We start from the raw sequence: 21,976 nt of genomic DNA, 5'->3' as shown, positions 1-21,976 counted from the left end.
TAAAAAAAGTGAAAACACGATCTTGAAGAGATATCTGCATTGCTATGCTCACTGCAGCATTATTCACAATAGCCAAGATAGGAAACGACCTGAGCGTCCATCAAAGGATGAATGAATAAACAAAATGTGGTATACGTACCCACAATGGAATATTGTTCAGCCATGAGAAAAAAGGAAATTCTGCCATTTGCACCAACATGGCTGGACCCTGAGGGCATTATGTTAAGGGACACACGGTAGACAAAGACAAGTTCTGTATCATCTCACTTATATGTGGAATCTAAAAAAGCTGAACTCGTAGAAACAGACAAAAATGGTGGTCGCCAAGGGCTCGGGGTGGGGAAGAGGAGATGTCGGTCTAAGAGCACAAACTTGCAGTTGGAAGATGAGTAAGTTCAGGGGATCTAACGTACAGCAGGGTGATCATAGTTCATACTGTATTATATACTTGAAAGTTGCTGAGAGGAGATCTTAAATGTTGTCACCAAGTGGTAATTATGTGCCATGATGCAGGTGTTAATGCTATGGTATTTATCAGTTTGCAATACAAGTATATCAAATCAACATGTTCTATACCTTAGACTCACACAATGTTATACGTCCATTATATCTCAAAGCTGGAAGGAAAAAAAAAGTTACCTGAGGTGCTGTTGGAAGAGAAGATGCCAAGTTCTTGGTGGCGATGAGGCTCAATGTATGATGGGCTAAGGGTAATAATGAACGATGCCTGGACAACTTACTTCTTCAAATTATTTTCAAAGGTATACTTAACTGAAAAATTCCTTAGAAGCCTAAGGAACAATAAACACCCCCAAATCTCCTTCCCGCTTTGTTATGGAACTTAACGGCCAAACAAGTTTCGCCAAACAAGTTTCGCCGGCAGCCACAATTGAGCCTAGTCTGTATACGTAAAGGGAAAGGAATCCTCTAGGATTTTACCGGGCAGACAGACCAGACCGGCCCTGCCTGTGCTAGATGCTGGGTGACCACCGGTTAGCACTGAAAGTCTCACGTCCTGGAAAACCCCTAAGGCCAGGCACCCTCAGAGAAGTTCTGTGTGCACTTTTTGGTGACTCTACTGGCAGTGTCATTGAAGAACTTTTCCGAGACGCTCCCACGTACAAGCAAGACGCTGGGCTGAGAGCTGCACGGGTGCAAAGATGAAGGGGAGAGCGAGCAAATGTGTCCCCTCTTCCCTTTGTGGAAGTTATGCTGGCGCTGCATTTGAGTACAGTTTCCTAGATTTGGGTGATGTGTAGTTTCTAAAGGTCATTCCGGAGAGGGACATCCGATGGGTGACCCACTGCAAGTCCCGGGATGTCTTCCACCAGACCAGCTCCAGAACAGCCCAGGTCAGAGGCAGTACTGGTCTCGACACCTGGGTATACATCCGGGCTCTGTGACCTGATGGCCATGAGACCTTGGCCAAGTCACTAACCTCTCTGTGCCTCGCGTTTCCTGATCTGTAAAATGCGGACACTCACAGTACCTACACTTTGTATGGCTGATACGAGCACTAAACGAGTTAATACCTACAAAGGTTTAAAACTATACCTGGCACACAGCAAGTGCTCGATAAATGTTACCTTCACTTTTATCACCATTTCAGAAGGGTTTGTGTTGATTCTCAAGAAAAAGACGTCAAAAGTAAAAGACCAGAGGTGATATAATACTATTTCTAGAGCCTAGAATAGAAAAACAACCCGTGTCTCTATGTTCAGGGACAAATCACAGACAGAGTGTCAGGAAGACGGCCTTTTGTTTGACAGCTGGTAGCCCGACTCTGGAGAGGAAGGAACACAGCTGCAACTTCCAAAATGCAGGCCTAGAACTTGACCGATAAGGTAAGTTTTCAGGTAGACATAACCTAAGACAAAAATGAAAAAAAAAAAAAAATAGCAGCTCATTTCAGTGTAATGAAGGGCCTAAGAATGAGACGTGCTGAAGAGGTGTCCCTTTGTTTCTTTTGGAATTGTATTTTATTTTTTAGACAGCAGGGTTTTATTAGTTATCTATTTTATACATACTAGTGTATATATGTCAATCCCAATCTCCCAATTCATCCCTCCCCGCCCCCGCAGAGATGTCACTTAACTAGCTTATTTTTCAATTATACACTATAGTACCAAATAGAATTATGAAAAAAAAAAATCACACTGGATCACACATGATTCTTTATTGAGAATTTTGTCTTATCACAGAGAAATCATAGGCCTTTAGTTACGGTATCTGAGTAAGAAGCTGCGCAGCAAGAACACGGTTACCAAGTGTCATCTGGTTCCTCGTGAGAAAAGCCTGTCAAACTAAATTAGGGAAAGACAAAAAATTTAAAAATTTGTTACATTCTTGTTAAGTTTACTCAGGGATCTCTGTCATGCTCTCTTTCCTTCCCTGTGGGGTTTCTGCCCTTGTTTACGATCTGCATCAGTAGCAATTTCACAGGTTACAAAATGCAATAGATTTTTTTTTTTTTTTTGAAGTCAGTCATTTTGACTGATTCAGTTTCTTAAAGGCAGACTCAAATATCTGAACCTTTCCCTGGCTGACAAAAGCAGCAATATGATCGTGGTATGCACAAGAACACAACGTAAGAGACGCCATACCTTTCATCTTTGTCACTAGATGGCAGTGTGTCCACTTGTGAGCCCTCTATGACCACCTTTTTTGAACTCTGACACAAAGGGGTGGGGAGAAGAATTTTGCAATTAGATGTGGATTCCTTTTGTTAAACACTTTATGATTTCTCTAAGAACTATTTTTGAAATATATATGTAATTTAAGAGTCGAAAAAAGCAGTGACTTTTAAACATGACATTTAGCAAGCACATCAGAATAAACTACCTGGAAGGCATTCTCAACACCCATAGTACTTTAGACTTACATAAAATATTACTGTCTTAGGACTACTGCGTTCAGTATTCGTTCATAGGGCTTTCATTACATTTACTTCTTGTTCTTAAAATACGAAAAGACACCCCAACTTTCACAAACTTTGACAAATCAAAATCTCTTCAATCTTTTACCCAAGCAAAAGGGATGACATTTGGTCAGGAGTGTACCGAGGCTCCATGTGAATGAACTCTGGACTTTCTATGCTTTTACCTTTGTCCCCAGTGGAGAAGGCAGATCCTTATCCCCCAGGTTTCAAGTAAACCACAGAAGCCGTCGGCACCCGCACCCACAGACACCCGTCCACAGCACCGGCACCTTATCTGTGGTGTCCTGGTCTTGACCCTGTTGGAGGATCTTCATGTACTTCTCCAAAGGATTTTCACTACAGACAGATTTAGATTTCTCTTTCGTTTCCTGAATGCTCATTTCGAATTCTTTTTCCATTTCCATCTTCAACGGTTCTTCAATTAGCCTCTGAAATAGGTGAGGACCAAAATAACAAATATACAATGACATCTTTTAAAACTTCTAAGGGTTGAAAAATGCCCAGTAATATAACCCTGATCCTCCAAGTACAACCTGCATGCCAGAGAACTGTTTTTTTAATTGAGGTCATTGCTACTATCAAAGGGGGACAAAAACTTGTCATCTCAATGAAGGAAGGGATTAATCTGCCTCAACTGTCCCGTGCTGTAGACCAAGGACCCTCCACACGGAAGATTAGTTCACATAAGCCTCAGCAGGCAGGCGAAGTGGCCCGAGTCACCCCCCTGGGACCAGAATCGGGGCCAGAAGAGCACCAAAGGCGGAGGGCAGGGGTGCCCCGGAAGCCTCCTCCCCGGGCGGGGTTCCTCGAGTCCCGGCTAGCCAACCCTGGGAGTCTCTTCTTTCAACCTCATTTACAACAAGAAGATCACAAGCAAAACAAGGTCCTCCTCGTTTACGAGCCTGTTTTCAGGACCACATGAGGATGCACGTGAATGGGGCTGGCCATGCTATCCTGAACCAGGAAAGGCACGAGGCCTGCATGCCCTGCAGCCGTCCTCAGGGCTCTCCAGCAAAGAAGAGGATCGGAGACCACCAGTGGCTTGTTCACTTATCTGCCACTCCTAGGACTTCAGGACACACGAAGGACTCACCCTCCCAAGAGCAGGGCACTTGCTGCAGGGGGCCACGAAGCGGCTAGGAGAGAGAACTCACTGCGCATCCTCACCCTTTCCTGATCGACCTTGCCTACTTCCTGCCGTTCCCTTTCCAGAGCTTCTTGCCACCCGCTCTGCCTCTGCTCTTCTCCCTGACTTCGTTCCTTTGCTTGTTGTTCCCGTATTGTTTCTTCTTCCTCCTGTTCTCCAAGTGGTTTCTGATCTACACCTAACGGGACAGAAAATAAAGAATCAACAGCTTCCAGCAGCAGATTTTTCAAACAAACACGGGATCGGTTTTGGCAGGGGCCTTGCCAAGCCCCAGGGAGACCGCGTGATTCTCGGCCGCCTCAGTGCACCTGCTTTGAGCAACTGCTCCCCGCTCCCGGCCTTCGAGGCTCCAGACCCACTCCCGGCAGCGAGCCCCGCCCACCTCTCACCTCACCGAGAGGAGCCCAGGTCATCCTCAGCACCACGACATCCCCCGTCCTCCCCTCCGCCCCCATCTCCTCCCTCCTCCATCCTTGCCAAGGCGAGCCCTGCATTTCTGCCTCTGCATTGGTTTCCAAGCCCGCCCCATCCTTAGGATTCTGATGCACACATTCGTCCCCGTTTATTTCCACAGCACTTTTGTCACTCCCCACCCACCACCCACTCCCACAGAGGCACTCGAGCCTCCTGGGCCCGGAGCACGACGAAACCACCCCCCACCCCGCTTCCCCGCTCGGGCCACCTTGCCGTCACCCCACTTCCTCCGGGCTGATCCCTCCCTGGGGTTTTGGTTACCACCTCCGTCCCGATCGTCCCCACACATTTTCTCTCATCCCGATCTCCCTCCCAGGCCTCACACCCGTGCTGTCAGCGGGGCAGTTCCCTGCCATCTGCACCCCCGTCCCTTTCACTGTGCTCTCTCTACGCTCTGTCCACTAAGCCACCAGGGCTCATTACGGCTTCTGCCTCCTGCTCCCGCTGCTGCGGTGAGGGTCCTTACCACCACTTCCTGCACAGCTCCAATACCGGAGTCTACGCTCTCCCTGACACCCGTCGCTCGGCCTTCAAGCCACCCCGCTTCGTTAGCACCGGTCACTCCCTGAAGGCCAGGATTTGCTGTGCGTCGTCTCTGCTCCGGCAGGGTCCACACCCACGGCAGCCTAGGCCCCGACCCCCTGCCTTTTTCCTTCTGCACTGAATCACCACCACCCCTGCACCTGAAACACCCTATACCTGCACCAGCACACTCACCAATCCCCGACTCCAGCCGCCCTTGCCTGCTCCCACCCTCGCGTCCGCGGGCTCCCCGACCCGATGCGCTGCCTCCCCCGCCACCTCTCCCACAAAACCCTACCTACCCCGCGAGCCCCAACCCAAGCGCACCTGCGTGTCCCCACAGGGACAGGGGGCCTCTCCAGCGCCACAGTCACACGGTATTTTGTGCCTGCCTTGTCCCAAACCCTGTGTATCTTTTTATTACTTCTATTCCTTCCAGGCGAGGCCCAAGCTTTAATTATTTGTCGACTCCTTATAGCCCACAGCACAAGTCCCTGCGCCTCACAGGTTTAATTAAATTCCACTCCCGCTGATGATTCTGCTGACCTTTCTTTCTCCTCCAGCTCCGGCCTACAACCTCATTTCTTCCCCCCTAAACAATGCTGAGAAACACACAAACTCGTAGATTCACCAGAGGACTCTGAACCTCTTTGCCATGCCCTCTTCTACATCACCAACAGAACTGAGCTAGCTTTCCTAATAGGAGAGAGGTAACAGTCTTCTCTGTCCCTTGATCCTGGCCATAAACTTGAACACCAGAGGCGGCAGCTGGTCATTTCCACAGGCAGAAAGGCAACCTTCTGCCTCCTTGCTGGGGGAGAAGGGTCACTCCCAAATGGTGTCGCGTTCTCACATGCAACAGTGATCTCAGCTAGGAATGCTGTTTGGTGCCAATTTAAAGAGTTAAAGAAGGAAGAAAAAAGGGCTCCTTCTTTGCCGTGGGGTATACTTTGCGGCTGCAGAGTGGCATACAAAAACCTCTTTGGACATAAGAGTTTAAAAAAAAAAAAAAAAAAAGCAGCTTTTCCACTGGGCACCTCAAAGATACCAAGTTTCCGCCTTTTCATTTCTCTTTGGGCCCAGATGCAGAGGTGAAATGAACAACAGAGAATTTCTCAATGATCAAAATGTAGCCACACTACTTAATAATCCTTTTAAAAGCCATTATTATAATCTCCATTCCATCTCAGAGGCAGAATGCCTATCTACTCACTTGGTTTCCCTTATTATTTTTATTCCCATCTCTGCCAGACGGCTGCCCATGAGGTCCGCTCTCGGGTGGCCACCATCCCTACTTAGTACCCATCCGACTGGAGGTCCTTGGTGATGGTTTGCTGATCGTCCCACCCTTCCACTAGAAGCTCCGTGAAGCAGGGACTTGGGCTGGTTCACTGCTGAATTCCCAGCCCCCATGAAAGCTCTTGATCAAGCTGCCCTGAAAGAGTACTATCCAGAATGATTTACGTTGGAATCAGCAAAATGAACCCTCTCAAAAATCTCTGGCTTCTGTCAGCAACTCACATATTCCTGAGTACTGTGACTTGAAACAAACTGCTTAAAAGAGGCTTTACATAGGTTTGGGGGATGATGCTCTCCGAACGTTTGCGAACGACTAGTAGGTGGTTTTACTTGAGGAATTGCCAGTATAAGGCTTCAGCACTTTGGTCCAAAGAGAAAACGACCTGGCTATTGACCAAGCCCCAAACCAAAGCTCCCATCTCCCCCTCCACATGCTGGTAAGGGAAGGGGGGAGCCTGGAGAAGGGAAGGAGAGAGACAAAGTGGGCCAGACAAGTGAAGTCTGATGATCACTTCTCCTCCACTATCATCGGCTTTTCTGAAGCTTGAAATAGAAAGGGTTAACTTTCCTAATTTTTTAAGGCATGAAGGAAGCAAAGAGACAGAAAGAAAAATAATATTAAATATTATTATTAACATATCTCGTTAGTTAAAGAAACACTTACTTGGGTACTGATAAGAGACAGGTCTGGAAGGCACAGTGGCTGCAGCACCGTCCACATGAGGCATGTTGCCAGCAGGATGGAGGCCGTCCATCTCAAACTGCCTCGGCACGTTCCCTGCATCTACATGAGGGGCAAACGAGTCCCCCGTGAGTCCTTAACAGCAGCAGCAAGAGAAGGGAGGGTGGGGATAACTCCTTGCTGAGCACTTAAGTTCCAGACAAAGCAACTGGGCCAGCTCTTTCCTTACAGGATTCTAGAAGTCATCCTAGCCACTTGCCAATGTATCTGTTTCTCAAAGCATTCTTAGGAGATTCATTCACAAATTCAATTTGTTACCCAGTAGGAAAATCAATCCAGTGACAGAAGAATTCACCTGGCTTGGCAGATACTCATTTGAATTCTATTTAAATATCAATGATTTAACCAAGTCAATGAAGTTGGTTACAAAGATTTGGTAAAACATACTAAGCCCTTTTGTTTACCTGTTCAAAATACTAGACACTCAGACTTGAGGATGAAGCTCACAAGGCAAACAATAGGTTAATATACAAATATAAAGACTTCCTGGGGGATCGGATCAAGATGGTGGAGGAGTAGGACATGGAGCTCACCTTCTCCCACAAATACATCAAAAATACATCTACACGTGGAACGATTCTCACAAAACATCGACTGAACACTGACAGAGGACCTCAGACTTCCAAAAGGGTGAGGAAAACGCCAGGTGAGTGGGTAGGATATAAGAAAAAAGAAAAAAAAAAAAACAGAGAAAGGAATCGGGACAGGACCTGCACCCACGGGAAAGAGCTGCGAAAAAGGAAAGGTTTCCGCACCCTGGCAAGTGCCCTCACTGGTGGGGAGATTAGCTGGGAAAGAGGGGGAGCTTCGAAGACTTGGAGGAGAGCGCAGCAACAGGGCTGCGGAGGGCAAAACAGAGACCTGCACAGACGGTTGGTGCCGCCACCCGGCACCCCTCAGCCTGCTGGGGCGGGTGGGGGCTAGGTGCTGAGGCTCAGGCTTCAGAGGTCAGAACCGGGGAGACAGCCTGAGGGCGCTAGGGTGTGGTGTGCCACAACTGGGGGAGTATGGGAAGAAGCCTGGGACGGCCACATAGGCAAGGCGCCGTCGTTGGGGGACGTGCAAGGAGAGGAGTGGGACCACCATAGGAGCTTCTCTCTCCATGTGCACTCTCAGGTGGCAGGGCACCGCTCACACAAGCTCTGGGGGCGGGTGCAACCGCTGCCACTGCCGAGGATCCCACAACCGGGCACCAACCACTGCCCCTGCCCTCCTGGGAGGATGCATGGGCCACACACCTGCACACCCCCTATCACAGGGATAACAACCAGCACACACTGAGGAAAGAGACGGTAAGCATCCAAACCAAAAACGGCCCCCCCACAAAAAAAATACTAAACTCACACAAGCTACGCAGGGACGCTTCTGCATATAAACAGCACTCCAAGACCATAGTACATGATAATTGTTTCTCCTAAATGCACAGAGTAAGAGAAATGTAAGTCAAAAGCAGAAACAGAGGGACCACTCCCAGATAAAAGACCAAGAGAATTCCCCTTAAGGAACAAACAATGAAACAGACCTCTTCAGTCTAACAGATGCTGAGTTAAAAAAAAAAAAAAAAGAAAAGAAAAGACAAGAAAATACTGAAGGAATTAAGAAAGGCTATCAACAGAAATGTGGATAACTATAAAAAGCAACTAGAAACTGTAGGAGGAGCTAAGAAAAATTTAAAAACTCATTAGCCAAGACTAAAGGGGAGCTAAAGGCAATGAATACTGGAATGAATAATGCAGAAGAAACAATAAGTGATCTGGAAGACAGAGTAATGGAAATTACACAATCAAAACAACAGACAGAAAACCAAATGAAAAAAAAAGAAAGCAATGTAACAGACCAATGGGATAATATAAAGAAGGTCAATCTATCCGTCGTGGGGATTCCAGAAGGAGAAGAAAGAGAAAAGGGGATAGAAAATGTATTTGAAGAAACTATGGCTGAAAACTTGCCAAACGTAAAGAAACAGATATCCAGATAAGGAAGCAGAGAGTCCCAAACAAGGTAAACCCAAAGAGACCTATACCAAGACATATTGTAATAAACATGGCACAACTTAAAGAGAGGATTCTAAAGAAAGCAAAAGAAAAACAAAGAGTTAATTAAAAGGGAACCCTCCCATAAGGCTATCAGCTGATTTTTCTAAAGAAATGCTGCAGGCCAGAAGTGAGTGGCAAAATATATTCAAAGTCTTGAAATGGGAAAATCTGCAACCTAGAATACTCTACCCAGCAAGATTATCATTTAGAAGAGGAGGAGAAATAAAGAATTTCTCAGACAAGCAAAAACGAAAAGAAAACAGCAATACTAAACCTATCTGAAAAGAAATGTTGAAAGGTCTTCTCTAAATAGAAAAAAAAAAAAAAAAAGATACAGAAAGGACGAAATCACTATTGGAAAGTAAATCACTTAAATTAGCCACTATATAGATCAAAAAGAAAAAAAAACCCAATTTGTGAAAGCGCCGCTAAAACAAGGAACAGCAAAAGGATAAACATGAAGACGTAAAAAAAAGGACATCAAAACCACAAAAGGTGGGGAAGGAAAGTAAGAAAATGTAGACTTTTTAAGAATGTGTTTGGGCCCATATGACTATCAGTCTAAAACAAGCAGATACAGGAATGGGTTCACATACTTGAAAAACAGGGCAACTGCAAGTCAAAAACATACGATAGATTCACAAAAACCAGAAAGAAAACACAAGCATAAAAGGAAATCCTCAAACCACAAAAAGGAACAAAGAAGAAACATAGAATCAACTGGAAAACAAGATTTAAAATGGCAATAAATACATATGTATCAATCATTACCTTAAATGTCAACGGACTGAATGCTCCAATAAAAAGACACAGGACTTCCCTGGTAGCGCAGTGGTTGAGACTCCATGCTCCCAATGCAGGGGGCCCGGGTTCAATCCCTGCTCAGGGAACTAGGTCCCACATACATGCTGCAACTAAGAAGCCCACCTGCCGCAACTAAGGAGCCAATGTGCTGCAACTAAGACCCAGCACTACCAAATAAATAAAGTAAAAAAAAAAAAAAAAAAAAAATAGAGTGGCAGACTGGATTAAAAAACAAGAGCCTACAATATGCTGCCTACACGAGACCCACCTTAGGGCAAAGGACACACATACATGGAAAGTGAGGGGATGGAAAAAGATATCATGCAAACGGAAATGACAAGAAAGCAGCAGCTGCAATACTCATAACAGACAAAATAGATTTTAAAACAAAGGTCATAAAGAAATATAAAGAAGGACACTATATAATGGTAAAAGGATCCATACAAGAAGAGGCTTTTACACACATCAACATATATGCACGTAATATAGGAGCACCCAAATACATAAAACAAATACTAACAAAGGGAGAAATTGGTGGGAATACAATAGTAGTAGGAGATTTTAACACACACTAACATCAATGGACAGATCTTCTAGATAAGATCAATAAGGCAACAGAGGTCCTAAATGATACAGTAGAAAAGTTAGAATTGATATTTTCAGGACATGACATCCAAGAAAAAGAACAGAATATGCATTCTTTTCAAGTGCACACGGACCATTCTCTAAGACTGACCACATACTAGGGCACAAAACTAACCTCAACAAATTTAAGCGTACAGAAATTATTTTAAGCATCTTCTCTGACCACAGCAGCATGAAACTAGAAATCAAGCACAGAAAAAGAAATGAGAAAAAACCGATTACACAGAGACTAAACAACATGTTACTAAAAAACCAATGGGTCAACGAGGAAATCAAAAAGAAAATTAGGGACTTCCCTGGTGGTCCAGCGGTTAAGACTCCACAGGGGGCCTGGGTTCGATCCCTGGTCAGAGAACTAGATCCCGCATGCCGCAACTAAAGATCCCACATGCTGCAACCAAGATCCCACACACGGCAACAAAGATGCCACGTGCCACCACCGAGACTTGGCGCAACCACATAAATTAGTAAACGAATATTTTTTTTAAAAAAGAAAAATTAAAAAATACCTTGAGACAAATGGCAATGAAAACACAACCATACAAAATCTATGGGACATAGCAAAAGCAGTTCTTGGAGGGAAGTTCATAGCTCTACAGGCTTTCCTCAAAAAACACAAAAAAATCTCAAATCTAATATACCACCTAAAAGAATTAGAAAAAGAACAAACAAAACCGAAAGTCAGCAGAAGGAAGGAAATAATAAAGATCAGGGAGGAAATGAATAAAATAGAGATTTAAAAAACCATAGAAAAAAATCAGTAAAAACAAGAGCTGGTTCTTTGAAAGGGTAAGCAAAATTAACAAACCTCTGGCCAGGCTCACCAAGAAGAGGAGAGAGAGAATCCAAATAAGCAAAATAAAAAAATGAACAAGGAGAAATCTCAACCGATACTTCAGAAATACAAAAAACCGTAAGACAGTACTATGAACAACTATATGCCAACAAATCCAACAACGAAGAAGAAACAGACAACTTTCTAGAAACATGCAGCCCACCAAAATGGAATCAAGAAGCAATACATAATGTCAACAGACCGATCACTAGAAGTGAAATAGAATCCGTAGTCAAAAAACTTCCTACAAACCAAAGTCCAGGAACAGATGGCTTCACATGCAAATTCTACCAAACATACAAAGAAGAACTTATACCGATTCTTCTCAAACTCTTCCAAAAACTTGAGGAGGGAACACTCCCAAAGACATTCTATGAAGCCACCATCACCCTGACACCTGAGCCAGACAAAAACACCACCAAGAAGGAAAATTACAGGCCAATATCTTTGATGCATGCAGATGCAAAAATCCTCAACAAACTATCAGCCAACCGAATCCAACAACACATAAAAAAGATCATACGCCACGACCAAGTGGGATTCATCCCAACTTCACAAGGATGGTTCAACATACGCAAATCAATCAAGTGATACACCACATCCACAACCAAAAAAGACAAAAACCACATGGTCATCTCAATAGATGCAGAAAAAGTATCTGACAGAATTCAACATCCATTCATGATAAAAACTCTCACCAAAGTGGGTATAGAGGGAGCATGTCTCAACATAATAAAAGCTATTTATGAAAAACCCACAGCCAATGTAATACCCAATGTAATACCCAAAAGCTGAAAGCCTTCCTGCTAAAATCTGGAACAACTCAAGGATGCCCACTCTCACCTCTTCTATTCAACACAGTACTCAAAGTCCTAGCCACAGCAATCAAACACGACAAAGAAGTAAAAGATATCCGAACTGGAAGGGAAGAGGTAAAATGGTCACTATATGCAGATGACATGACACTATATTCAAGATATAGAACACCCTAAGGACTCCAGACAAAAACTACTAGATCTAATAAATGAATTCAGCTAAGTAGCAGGATACAAGATTAACATTCGGAAATCTGTTGCCTTTCTTTACACTAACGATGAAATAACAGAACGGGAATGTAAAGAAAACAATACCTTTTAAAACTGCACCAGAACCCAAAAAACAAAAAAACCGAGGAATAAACATGACCAAGGACGTGAAAGACTTACACACTGAGAACTACAAAACATAAATAAGGAAATTAAAGAGGAATCAAAGAAATAGAAAGATATCCCATGCTCTTGGATTGGAAGAATGTTGTTAAAATGGCCATATTACCCGAAGCAACCTACAGATTTAATGTGATCCCTATCGAATGACCCATGACATTTTTCACAGAACTAGAACAAATAATTCTAAAATTTAAATTGAACCATAAAAGACCCAGAATTGCCAAAGCAATCCTGAGGCAAAAAACCAAGGCAGGAGGCATTTCCCTCCCAGACTTCAGACACTACTACAAAGCTACAGTAATCAAAACAGCATAGTACTGGCACAAAAACAGACACATGGATCAATGAAACAGAACAGAGCCCAGAAACAAACCCATACACTTACGGTCAATCTTCGACAAAGAAGGAAAGAATATACAATGGGAAAAAGACTGTCTCTTCAGCAAGTGGTGTTAGGAAAGTTGGACGGCCGCATGTAAATTAATGAATTTAGAACACACCATCTCACCATACACAAAAATAAACTCAAAATGGGTTAAAGATTTAAACATAAGACATGACACCATAAAAATCCTAGGGAAAATCCTAGGGAAGACATTTTCTGACATAAATTGTAACAATGGTTTTTAGGTCAGTCTCCCAAGGCAACAGAAATAAAACCAAAAATAAACAAATGGGACCTAATCAAACTTATACGCTTTTGCACAGCAAAGGAAGCCATAAACAAGACGAAAAGACAACCCTCAGAATGGGAGAAAATATTTGCAAGTGATGCGACTAACAAGGGCTTAATCTCCAAAATATACAAACAGCTCATACAACTCGACAACAAAAGAACAAACACCACAATCGAAAAATGGGCTGAAGACCTTAATAGACATTTCGCCAAGGAAGACATACAGATGGCCAGTAAAGAAAAGATGCTCTAGATGCAAAAATTCTTAACCAAACTTTAGCAAATTGAATGTGACAATATATAAAAAGGGTACAGTGCTGGGAAAAGAGCCACGGGGCCCGGGTGCCTAAACTGAATGAGCTGGGAAAGTGAGCTGAGATCTGAGAAGTAAAGGGAACTAGATCAAGAGGGCCAGAGTGCATGGTCCAGATCACCTGACTTAATTGGCTTTATTTATTTATTTATTTTGGCCACAGCATGTGGGATCTTAGTTCCCCAACCAGGGATGGAACCTGTGCCCCCTGCATTGGAAGCACAGACTCTTACCCACTGGACCCCCAGGGAAGTCCCATGACTTAATTGGTTTTAATGGCCCTGAACTGAATGGGTAATACTAATGGTGATAATTTGAGACCCCTTTATAGGCAAAAAGGGAAGATTTGCGGGGAGAGTGAACACCACAGAGAGAACTGTTAACCTCAGCAATAAGGAACTGGACTTTTAATCTGAGTGGGATACTTGAGAAGCCAGTAAAGGGTTCTGAGCAGAGGACTGGTATATCATTATATGACTGTGTTTTAACACTCTATTTTGTTGAGAACATATTTTAGTAGAGTAAGGTTAGAAGCAGGTAGATCAAATAATATGTAAATAAAAGTATTTTGTAAATTATAAGTTAAATATTAATGAATCACATATTGGGATAATTTATAAAAAAAAGAAAAGATGCTCAACATCACTAATTATCAGAGAAATGCAGATCAAAACTACAATGAGGTACCATCTCACACCACTCAGAATGGCCATCGTTAAAAAGTCTACAAATAATAAGTGCTGGAGATGGTGTGGAGAAAAGAGAACTCTCCTACACAGTTGGTGGGAATGTAAGTTGGTGCAGCCACTATGGAAAACAGTACACAGCAGTTCCTTGGAAAACTAAAATTACCATATGGTCCAGCAATCCCACTCCTGGGCACATACCCAGACAAAACTCGAATCCAGAAAGATATATGTACCCCTATGTTCGTAGCAGCACTATTCACAATAGCCAAGACAAGGAAACAACCTAAATGTCCACCGCCAGATGAACTGATAAAGAAGATGTGGTGCATATAGACAAGGGAATACCACTCAACCATAAAAAAGAACAAAATAATGCCATCTGCAGCAACATAGATGGACCTAAAGATTATCATACTAAGTACATCAGAAAGACAAAGTCCATATGATATCACTTTAATCTAAAATATGGCACAAAGGAACCTATCTACGAAACAGAAACAGACCCACAGACATAGAGAACAGACTTGTGGTTGCCAAGGGGGAAGGGAGAGGGATGGACTAGGAGTCTGGGGTTAGCAGGTGCAAACTATTACATTTAGAATGAATAAACAAGGTCCTACTATATGCACAGGAAACTATAACCAATCTCCTGGGATAAACCATAATGGCAAAGAATATAAAAAATGTATATATGCATATAACTGAGTCACTTTGCTGTAGAGCAGAAATCAGCTCCACATTGTAAATCAACTATACTCCAGAAAGAAAAAAAAAAAAAAAAAAAGACTTCCCGATATAACACAGGGAATACAGCCAATACTCCAATACTCCATAATAACTATAAATGGAGTATAACCTCTAAAAATTCTGAGCCACTATACTGTACATAGTAACTTCTATAATATTGCACCATCAACTGTACTTCAATAAAAAAAAGAATGTTATATAAACTAGCTATTATTAGCATGTAATCTTGGGATTGATTTTTCTCACTAAGCTAATTCCGTGGAGATCCATGCAAACTGTTGCATGTATCAATAGTCTGTTTCACATAATTGCTGAGTAGTAGTTCACGGTACACATTTGCCATCATCTGTTTAACCATTCACTAATTGACGGATACCTGGGTTGTTTCAAGTTTTTGGCTATCATGAATAAAGCTTCTATAATCAAAAAAAACCCCAAGACTTGCCAAGCCAGAAAGAACCTCAGAGCTGGTTGACTCTACATCCTTATTTTAGACTGTTCTACCTCAGAGCCTCCTGCTTCAGGATAAGGCAGGGCCAAAGTCAGGACACCAGTTTCTAGACTCTTAAGCTAATACTCTTTTACCTCCATTCTCTAAGAAAGGGTTTTCTCAATCTGAGGCAATTGATGGAATCAGTATAATTCAAAAAAAAAAAAAAAAAAAAAACTCTTTCACATTCCATAAAAGAGGGAAAAAAAGCAAATTTTAACAAGTCACTTATTTTAAACCTGAGGCAATCCTAAACTTCCTAAACTAAGGATTCACTTATGGGCTTAGCTCCGACTTTGCAATTACTTATCCTGAAATTTTTAATAAATGGAACTCAGAACCTGAAAATCTTTCTGATACAAAAACGAGGCACTGTATCTGTCTGTGTGGTTTTCTCACAAAATAAAAATGTCCTAATTTGTAACTGCTTTGTTTTTTATAACAATGGGTATGTTTTGCCAAAACTGAACTTTCTACATTTTGAACTTAAAAAAACAAGTACTAATATTTAAACTTACATTCAAAACATGGTTCAAATTCCTCATGATCCTTAAAAGCTAGCTTGTCCGGGTTTGAAAATTCACTTTTGTCTTGAAGTTCTGTTTGTCTTTGATAAAGACTGGATGGGAAGAATAAAATCCAAGAATGAAGCTTTAATAATATAAGACACAAGAGCACAGGGTGATGAAAAAGCCTTTTGTGACTCGAGAAAATGCTTTAGAAAATTAATTTTTCGTGGACTCATAGAGAGTAAGAGCTACGGTGCACTGGGTGCTCTCTACGCACCAGGCATCATTCCAAACAGTTAATACACTTTAACTCAGTCACTCCTCCAGACCACCTCATGCCGTGAGGTATGTACTACCACTGTTAACAAAGAATAACGCTGCACTCTCAAGGCTGTTCCTAGGAGGAATTTTTTTTTTAAAAGAACTACAAAAAAATTTTTGAAAACAAATTTTTAAAAGGTGTGCACACCTTTAGCATGAGCCGGCTGAAGATGCAACACACCACAGTGCCCTACCTCGGCCCATGTGTGTCCTGCCTCTCCTCTTGGCTTTAGCACAGAAGGAGTGAGATAAAAAATATTACATACTTGAGGACCAGGACAGGCACATGTGGCAGTTTTCAACTCTGTACAGCAGAACTGCATCAACACATAGATGCCTAGGCCTGAGCCCAGAGAGGAGGAGTCAGAATGTCCTGCCACGGGGACTGGGCACAGACAGGAGTCCCCCACGTGACTCGAATCCCAGCCTGCCCCTCCCTCCCCCGAGCTTCTCAACACACCCACCGCATCCTGCTTCAGCCATCATATCCCAGGACCCACTACCACTTTCGAATTTATTTCAGTGATTTACAAAGTGGAACCTTATTTGCTTATATATCTAAATGCCTAAATATTTGTGACTTTTTAATGATGTATGAAATTATTTTAAGTTTACACTGAATTTATGTGCTTTTGCAGAGTCTGTACGTCTGTTTTATCTTCATAAACCAAGTCTATTCGTGGAACTAGGCAAATGCTTATTAATATCATAGTACATATTCTATACATCAAGTTTAGGAAATGAGTAAAAATTACTCATTTGCTAAAAAGAGTCTTTTTCCCCCCAGGTAATTCAGTTGATTCTCAAAGATCACACATCTCACAATCTGACTGCAAATTCTATACTGTCACATAGTCTTTAATATCACCTAAAAGACCCAAACACGCCATGACCGAGATCGTAGGCAGTGCAACCAGCCTTGGCAGAGGCTGGGCAGAAGGCGGTACATACCCGGCCTCGTGCTCCGCAGGGCTGGACAGCGAGTGCACGGAAAGGCTGTGCCTGGACTCGGCAGGTGAAGGCTGCGGCGTTCTGTCAGGACAGGGGACAGCGGCCGGGGACTGGCCCGGCCCTACAAGGCAGGAGGAACCACGGTGAGCATGTTACAGATTGTGTGGAGAAGACAGCAGTGTGGTTTCTAAAGAGTTCTATTACTTTGAAAATGAATTCTATCATCCTTGCAAACAGTGGAGTATGTGTAAATGATCCACAGAACTGACAATTCAGGCAACCGAATGAAACTGCAGCAGTAACAAGAAAACACACGAAACTAACCGGAAGCCAAGGAAAAGCCACTGTCAGTCTCTGAACACCTTTCTGTGCCAAGCACTACGCTGGCACTTGATGCTCTATCCCATGGCCTTCCACACCAACTGTGACTTGGGGTAGGTGCCGTGGTTCCTCAGGAGCCCGCGGTTCAAAGGCAGGGCTCTCCTGGGCCCGGCTCCCACAACCTGCTGCTGTCCTGGCTGTGCTCCTGCGGTCCTCATCCTGGGCCGATGAGGACCAACCCACCCACATCCAGAGCATCCCGCAACCCCTGCGGCAGTAGCTTACCTTCCAGGTACATCTCACTATCAAGGCTTCTCCTCGCTTTGGGGACGGGAGTGGAGGAGAGGCGTCTGGAGGCCATGTCCTTCCGTGACCTTGAGGCTGTGCTGCCTGGCACCTCAGATACCTCGCTCTCGTTCCCTCTATGCGCATTCAACAGAGGCTGCTGAGAGGCAACTCTGTCCTCTGCAAAAACACACCTCTCAGGAGCGCCTGCAGGGACGTTCTCGAGAGCTCTCGGCAGATGCAGGGCGGGCAGGCTCCCGGTTGCCGATGGGCTCTTGGCGGGGCACCGACTGCCCCTTCGATGGTAGTTTTGGAAAGCTTTTTCCCAGCGCTCGGCCTCTTGCTCCAGTTCTCTCACCCTTGCCGTGGTATCGGCCACAAACTCAAGGTCGGAATCGGGGGGACTACTCTCCGTGCTGGCATTTGGGTAACTGGGGATCTGTGGCATAACTGGGCCTGCCATCAGTTCCTCTTGTCTCAAAGGGTTTTTCAAAAAATCCCCGCTTATGTCATCAACACGAGGTCCCTCCTTGCCACTCATTAACCCAGTGATGGAGTGATTTAACAAAGACTGCTTCCCGTTGCGGTACACTTCGTTCTCCAGAGCTACAGGTTACAAACAGACAGACAGTGTGAGACAGGAAGGGAAAAGGTGAAGAATGAAATTAAAATATATTGACAATTTCTTTTCTGAAAAATCAAAGTAATAAGGGCAAACTGGCACATTAAACAGTTTGTGGAGAGAGCAATCAAGATGGTGGAATAGCAGGACATGAAGTTCACCTCCTCCCACAAATACATCAAAAATGTATCTACATGTGTAACGATTCTCACAGAATATCTACGGAACGCTAGCAGAAGACCTCAGACATCTGAAAGAGCAAGAAAAACTCCCTGCAACCAGGAAGGACAAAAGAAAAAAGAAAAAAAAAAAAAAAAAAAAAAAGAAAGAGCTTACCTTCTCTCATAAATTACATCAAAAACACATCTACATGTGGAGCAATTCTCATAGAACATCTACTGAATTCTGGCAGAAGACCTCAGACTTCCAAAAAGACAAGAAAATCTCTGGATAAGGTAAAAGAAAAAAGAGGAAAAAGAAAGAAAGAGAGAAAGGAATCAGGACAGGACCCGCACCCTGGGAGGGAGCTGTGAAAGAGGCCAGGTTCCTGCACCCCAGGAAGTCCCTTCACTGGCGTGGAGATGAGCCGGGACAGACAAAGAGCTTCGGAGGAGAACGCAGCAACCAGTCTGCAGCAGCTAGGATGGAAAGAGACCTGCACAAAAGGTCTGTGCCACCACCCTGTACTCCCCAGCCTGAGATGCGCGTCGGCCAGTGTGGGCCGGGGCTGGGTGCTGAAGCTCACGCTTCGGAGATCAGACCCAGGGAGAGGACTGGGGTGGGCTGCGTGGAAACAGCCTGAAGGAGCTGAAGTCTGATGCAACCACACCTGAGGGTGTATGCAGAGGAAGCCAGGCGCCACTGTGTGGGGGGTGAGCGAGGGGAGGGGTGGGACCCGCCACTGCAGCCTTTTTCGGTATGCATGCTCTAAGGCAGCAGGACATCACCTACACGAGCTACAGGAGCAGTCTCCAGCTGCCACCACCGCTGCCCTCCCAGACTCCAGGAGCGGTCGCAAGCCACCACAGCTGCCTTCCCAGGCTCCAGGAGCAGTTGCAAGCTGCCTCTGCTCCCACTGTGTGCTCCAGGGGTGCAAGAGACCCCACTGCTGCCGAGAACTCCAAGACTGGGCAGCAGCTGCCGCACGTGCACACCCCCTCGATCAAGGGGATAATGACCAGCACACGTTGAGGAAGGAGGCGACAGGCATCCGTACTAAAAACGGCCCTCATGCCAAAAAAAATATTAAACCCACAGACGCTACACAGGGATGATGCCACATAGGCAATAAACAGTAGAATGAATAATGCAAAAGAACAGGCAATTCCCTGCTGGTCCAGTGGTTAGGACTCTGCGCTTTCACTGCTGACGGTGCAGGTTCAATCCCTGGTCAGGAAACTAAGATCCCACAAGCTGTGCAGCATGGCCACAACAAAACAAATAATGCAGAAGAATGAATAAGCGATCTGGAAGATAAAATAACGGAACCAATCAGGACACCAGACAGAAAGCAAAATGAAAAAAAAAAAAAGAAACCAAAAGAACTATGGGACAAGATAAAGCATGCCAATCTATGCATAATAGGGATTCCAGAAATGGAAGAAAGAGAAAAGGGGATTGAAAACGTATTTGAAAAAACTATGGCTGAAAACTTCTCAAACCTCAAGAAGTAAACAAATATCCAGGTGCAGGAAGCACACAGGGTCGCAAACAACGTAAACCAAAGAGACCTACAGCAAGACATGTTATAATAAAAACGGTAAAAGTTAAAGAGAAGATGCTAACAGCAGCAAGAGAAAAACAAGGAGTTAATTACAAGGGAACCCCCATAAAGCTATCAGCTGACTTCTCTACACAAACACTGCAGGCCAGAGGGAGTGGCGAGGGATTGATTCAAAGTCCTGAAAGGGAAAAACCTGCAACCTAGGATACTGTACCCAGCAAAATTATCATTTAGAATACAAGGAGAGATTAAGAATTTCTCAGACAAGTGAAAACTAAAAGAATACAGCAACACTAAACCTATCTTAAAGGAAACATTGAAAGGTCTTCTCTAAATAGAAAAGAGGAAAAAGCAAATCAACTAAATAAGCCAGTACACAGATTAAAAAAGGAATCAACAAATTTCTGTGAAATGATGATAACCACAATGAACAGCAAAAGAATGAACATAAAGATGTAAAAGAGGACATCAAAATCTTAAAATGTGGGGGAGGAGATTAAGAAAACGTAGGTTATTTTTTCATTTCCTAGAACGCGTTTCAGCCTATATGGCTACCAGTCTAAGGCAAGTAGATACAGAATGGGGTTAACATACTTGAAAACAGGGTAACCACAAATCAAAAACATACAACAGGGCTTCCCTGGTGGCGCAGTGGTTGCGCGTCCGCCTGCCGATGCAGGGGAACCGGGTTCGCGCCCCGGTCTGGGAGGATCCTACATGCCGCGGAGCGGCTGGGCCCGTGAGCCATGGCCGCTGAGCCTGCGCGTCCGGAGCCTGTGCTCCGCGACGGGAGAGGCCACGACGGAGGGAGGCCCGCATACCACAAAAAAAAAAAAAAAAAAAAAACATACAACAGATTCACAAAAAACAAAAACAAGAGAATGTAAGCATAATACAAAAGAAAATCATCAAACCACACAAGGGAAAACAAAAACAAATGGACAAAGAAATATAAAATCAATGGGAAAACAAGGCTTAAAACTGCAATAAATACATATCTATCAATAATCATCTTAAGTGTAAACAGACTGAATGCTCCAATCAAAAGACACAAAGTGGCAGATTGGATTAAAAAGAAAACAAGAGCCTACAATAGGCTGACTACAAGAGACCCACTTCAGGGAAAAGGACACACGTAGATTGAAAGGGAGGGTATGTAAAAAGATATTTCATTCAAATGGAAAAGACAAGAAAGGAGGGGTTGCAATACTCACATCAGACAAAATAGACTTTAAAACAAAGGCCATAAAGATAAAGGACGACACTATACAGTGATAAAAGGATCAATACAAGAAGAGCATTTTACAAACATCAACATATATGCACCTAATACAGGAGGACCCAAATACATAAAACAAATACTAACAGACATAAAGGGAGAAACTGACAAGAATACAATAACAGTAGGAGACTTTAACATCCCACTCACATCAATGGACGGATCTTGTAGACAAAAAATCAGTAAGGCAACAGAGATACTAAACAACACAATAGAACAATTAGACTTGACTGATAGTTTGAGAACACTACATCCAAAACAAAACAAAAAAAGAAAACCAGAACACACATTCTTCCCAAGTGCACATGGAACATTCTCTAGGATAGGGCACCAAAAAAGCCTCAACAAATTTAAGAGTACAGAGATTATCTCAAGCATCTTTTTTTTTTTTTTTTTTTTT

General features: G+C 43.7%; 1 protein-coding gene across 3 annotated transcripts in view; it reads right to left on the bottom strand.

Moving 5' to 3' along the window:
* Positions 1 to 2,255: 2,255 nt before the first annotated feature.
* Positions 2,256 to 21,976, bottom strand: part of OFD1 (OFD1 centriole and centriolar satellite protein) — a 72,582-nt gene continuing 52,861 nt past the window's right edge. For all 3 annotated transcript variants that reach the window (XM_024115466.3, XM_055086320.1, XM_024115467.3), the window contains 8 exons: positions 17,953 to 18,558; positions 17,347 to 17,467; positions 16,084 to 16,184; positions 7,045 to 7,164; positions 4,106 to 4,263; positions 3,208 to 3,366; positions 2,604 to 2,671; positions 2,256 to 2,303 (listed from right to left, as the gene is read on the bottom strand). In XM_024115466.3, coding sequence (XP_023971234.1) covers positions 2,261 to 2,303; positions 2,604 to 2,671; positions 3,208 to 3,366; positions 4,106 to 4,263; positions 7,045 to 7,164; positions 16,084 to 16,184; positions 17,347 to 17,467; positions 17,953 to 18,558 — 1,376 coding nt within the window. In that variant the 3' untranslated portion in view covers positions 2,256 to 2,260. The remainder of the gene's footprint in view (positions 2,304 to 2,603; positions 2,672 to 3,207; positions 3,367 to 4,105; positions 4,264 to 7,044; positions 7,165 to 16,083; positions 16,185 to 17,346; positions 17,468 to 17,952; positions 18,559 to 21,976) is intronic.

Source organism: Physeter macrocephalus, chromosome 7 (assembly GCF_002837175.3).
Source record: "Physeter macrocephalus isolate SW-GA chromosome 7, ASM283717v5, whole genome shotgun sequence".
NCBI lineage: Eukaryota > Metazoa > Chordata > Mammalia > Artiodactyla > Physeteridae > Physeter > Physeter macrocephalus.
Note: the sequence above shows the minus strand (reverse complement) of the source record. Positions and strands in the feature narration are given on the sequence as shown.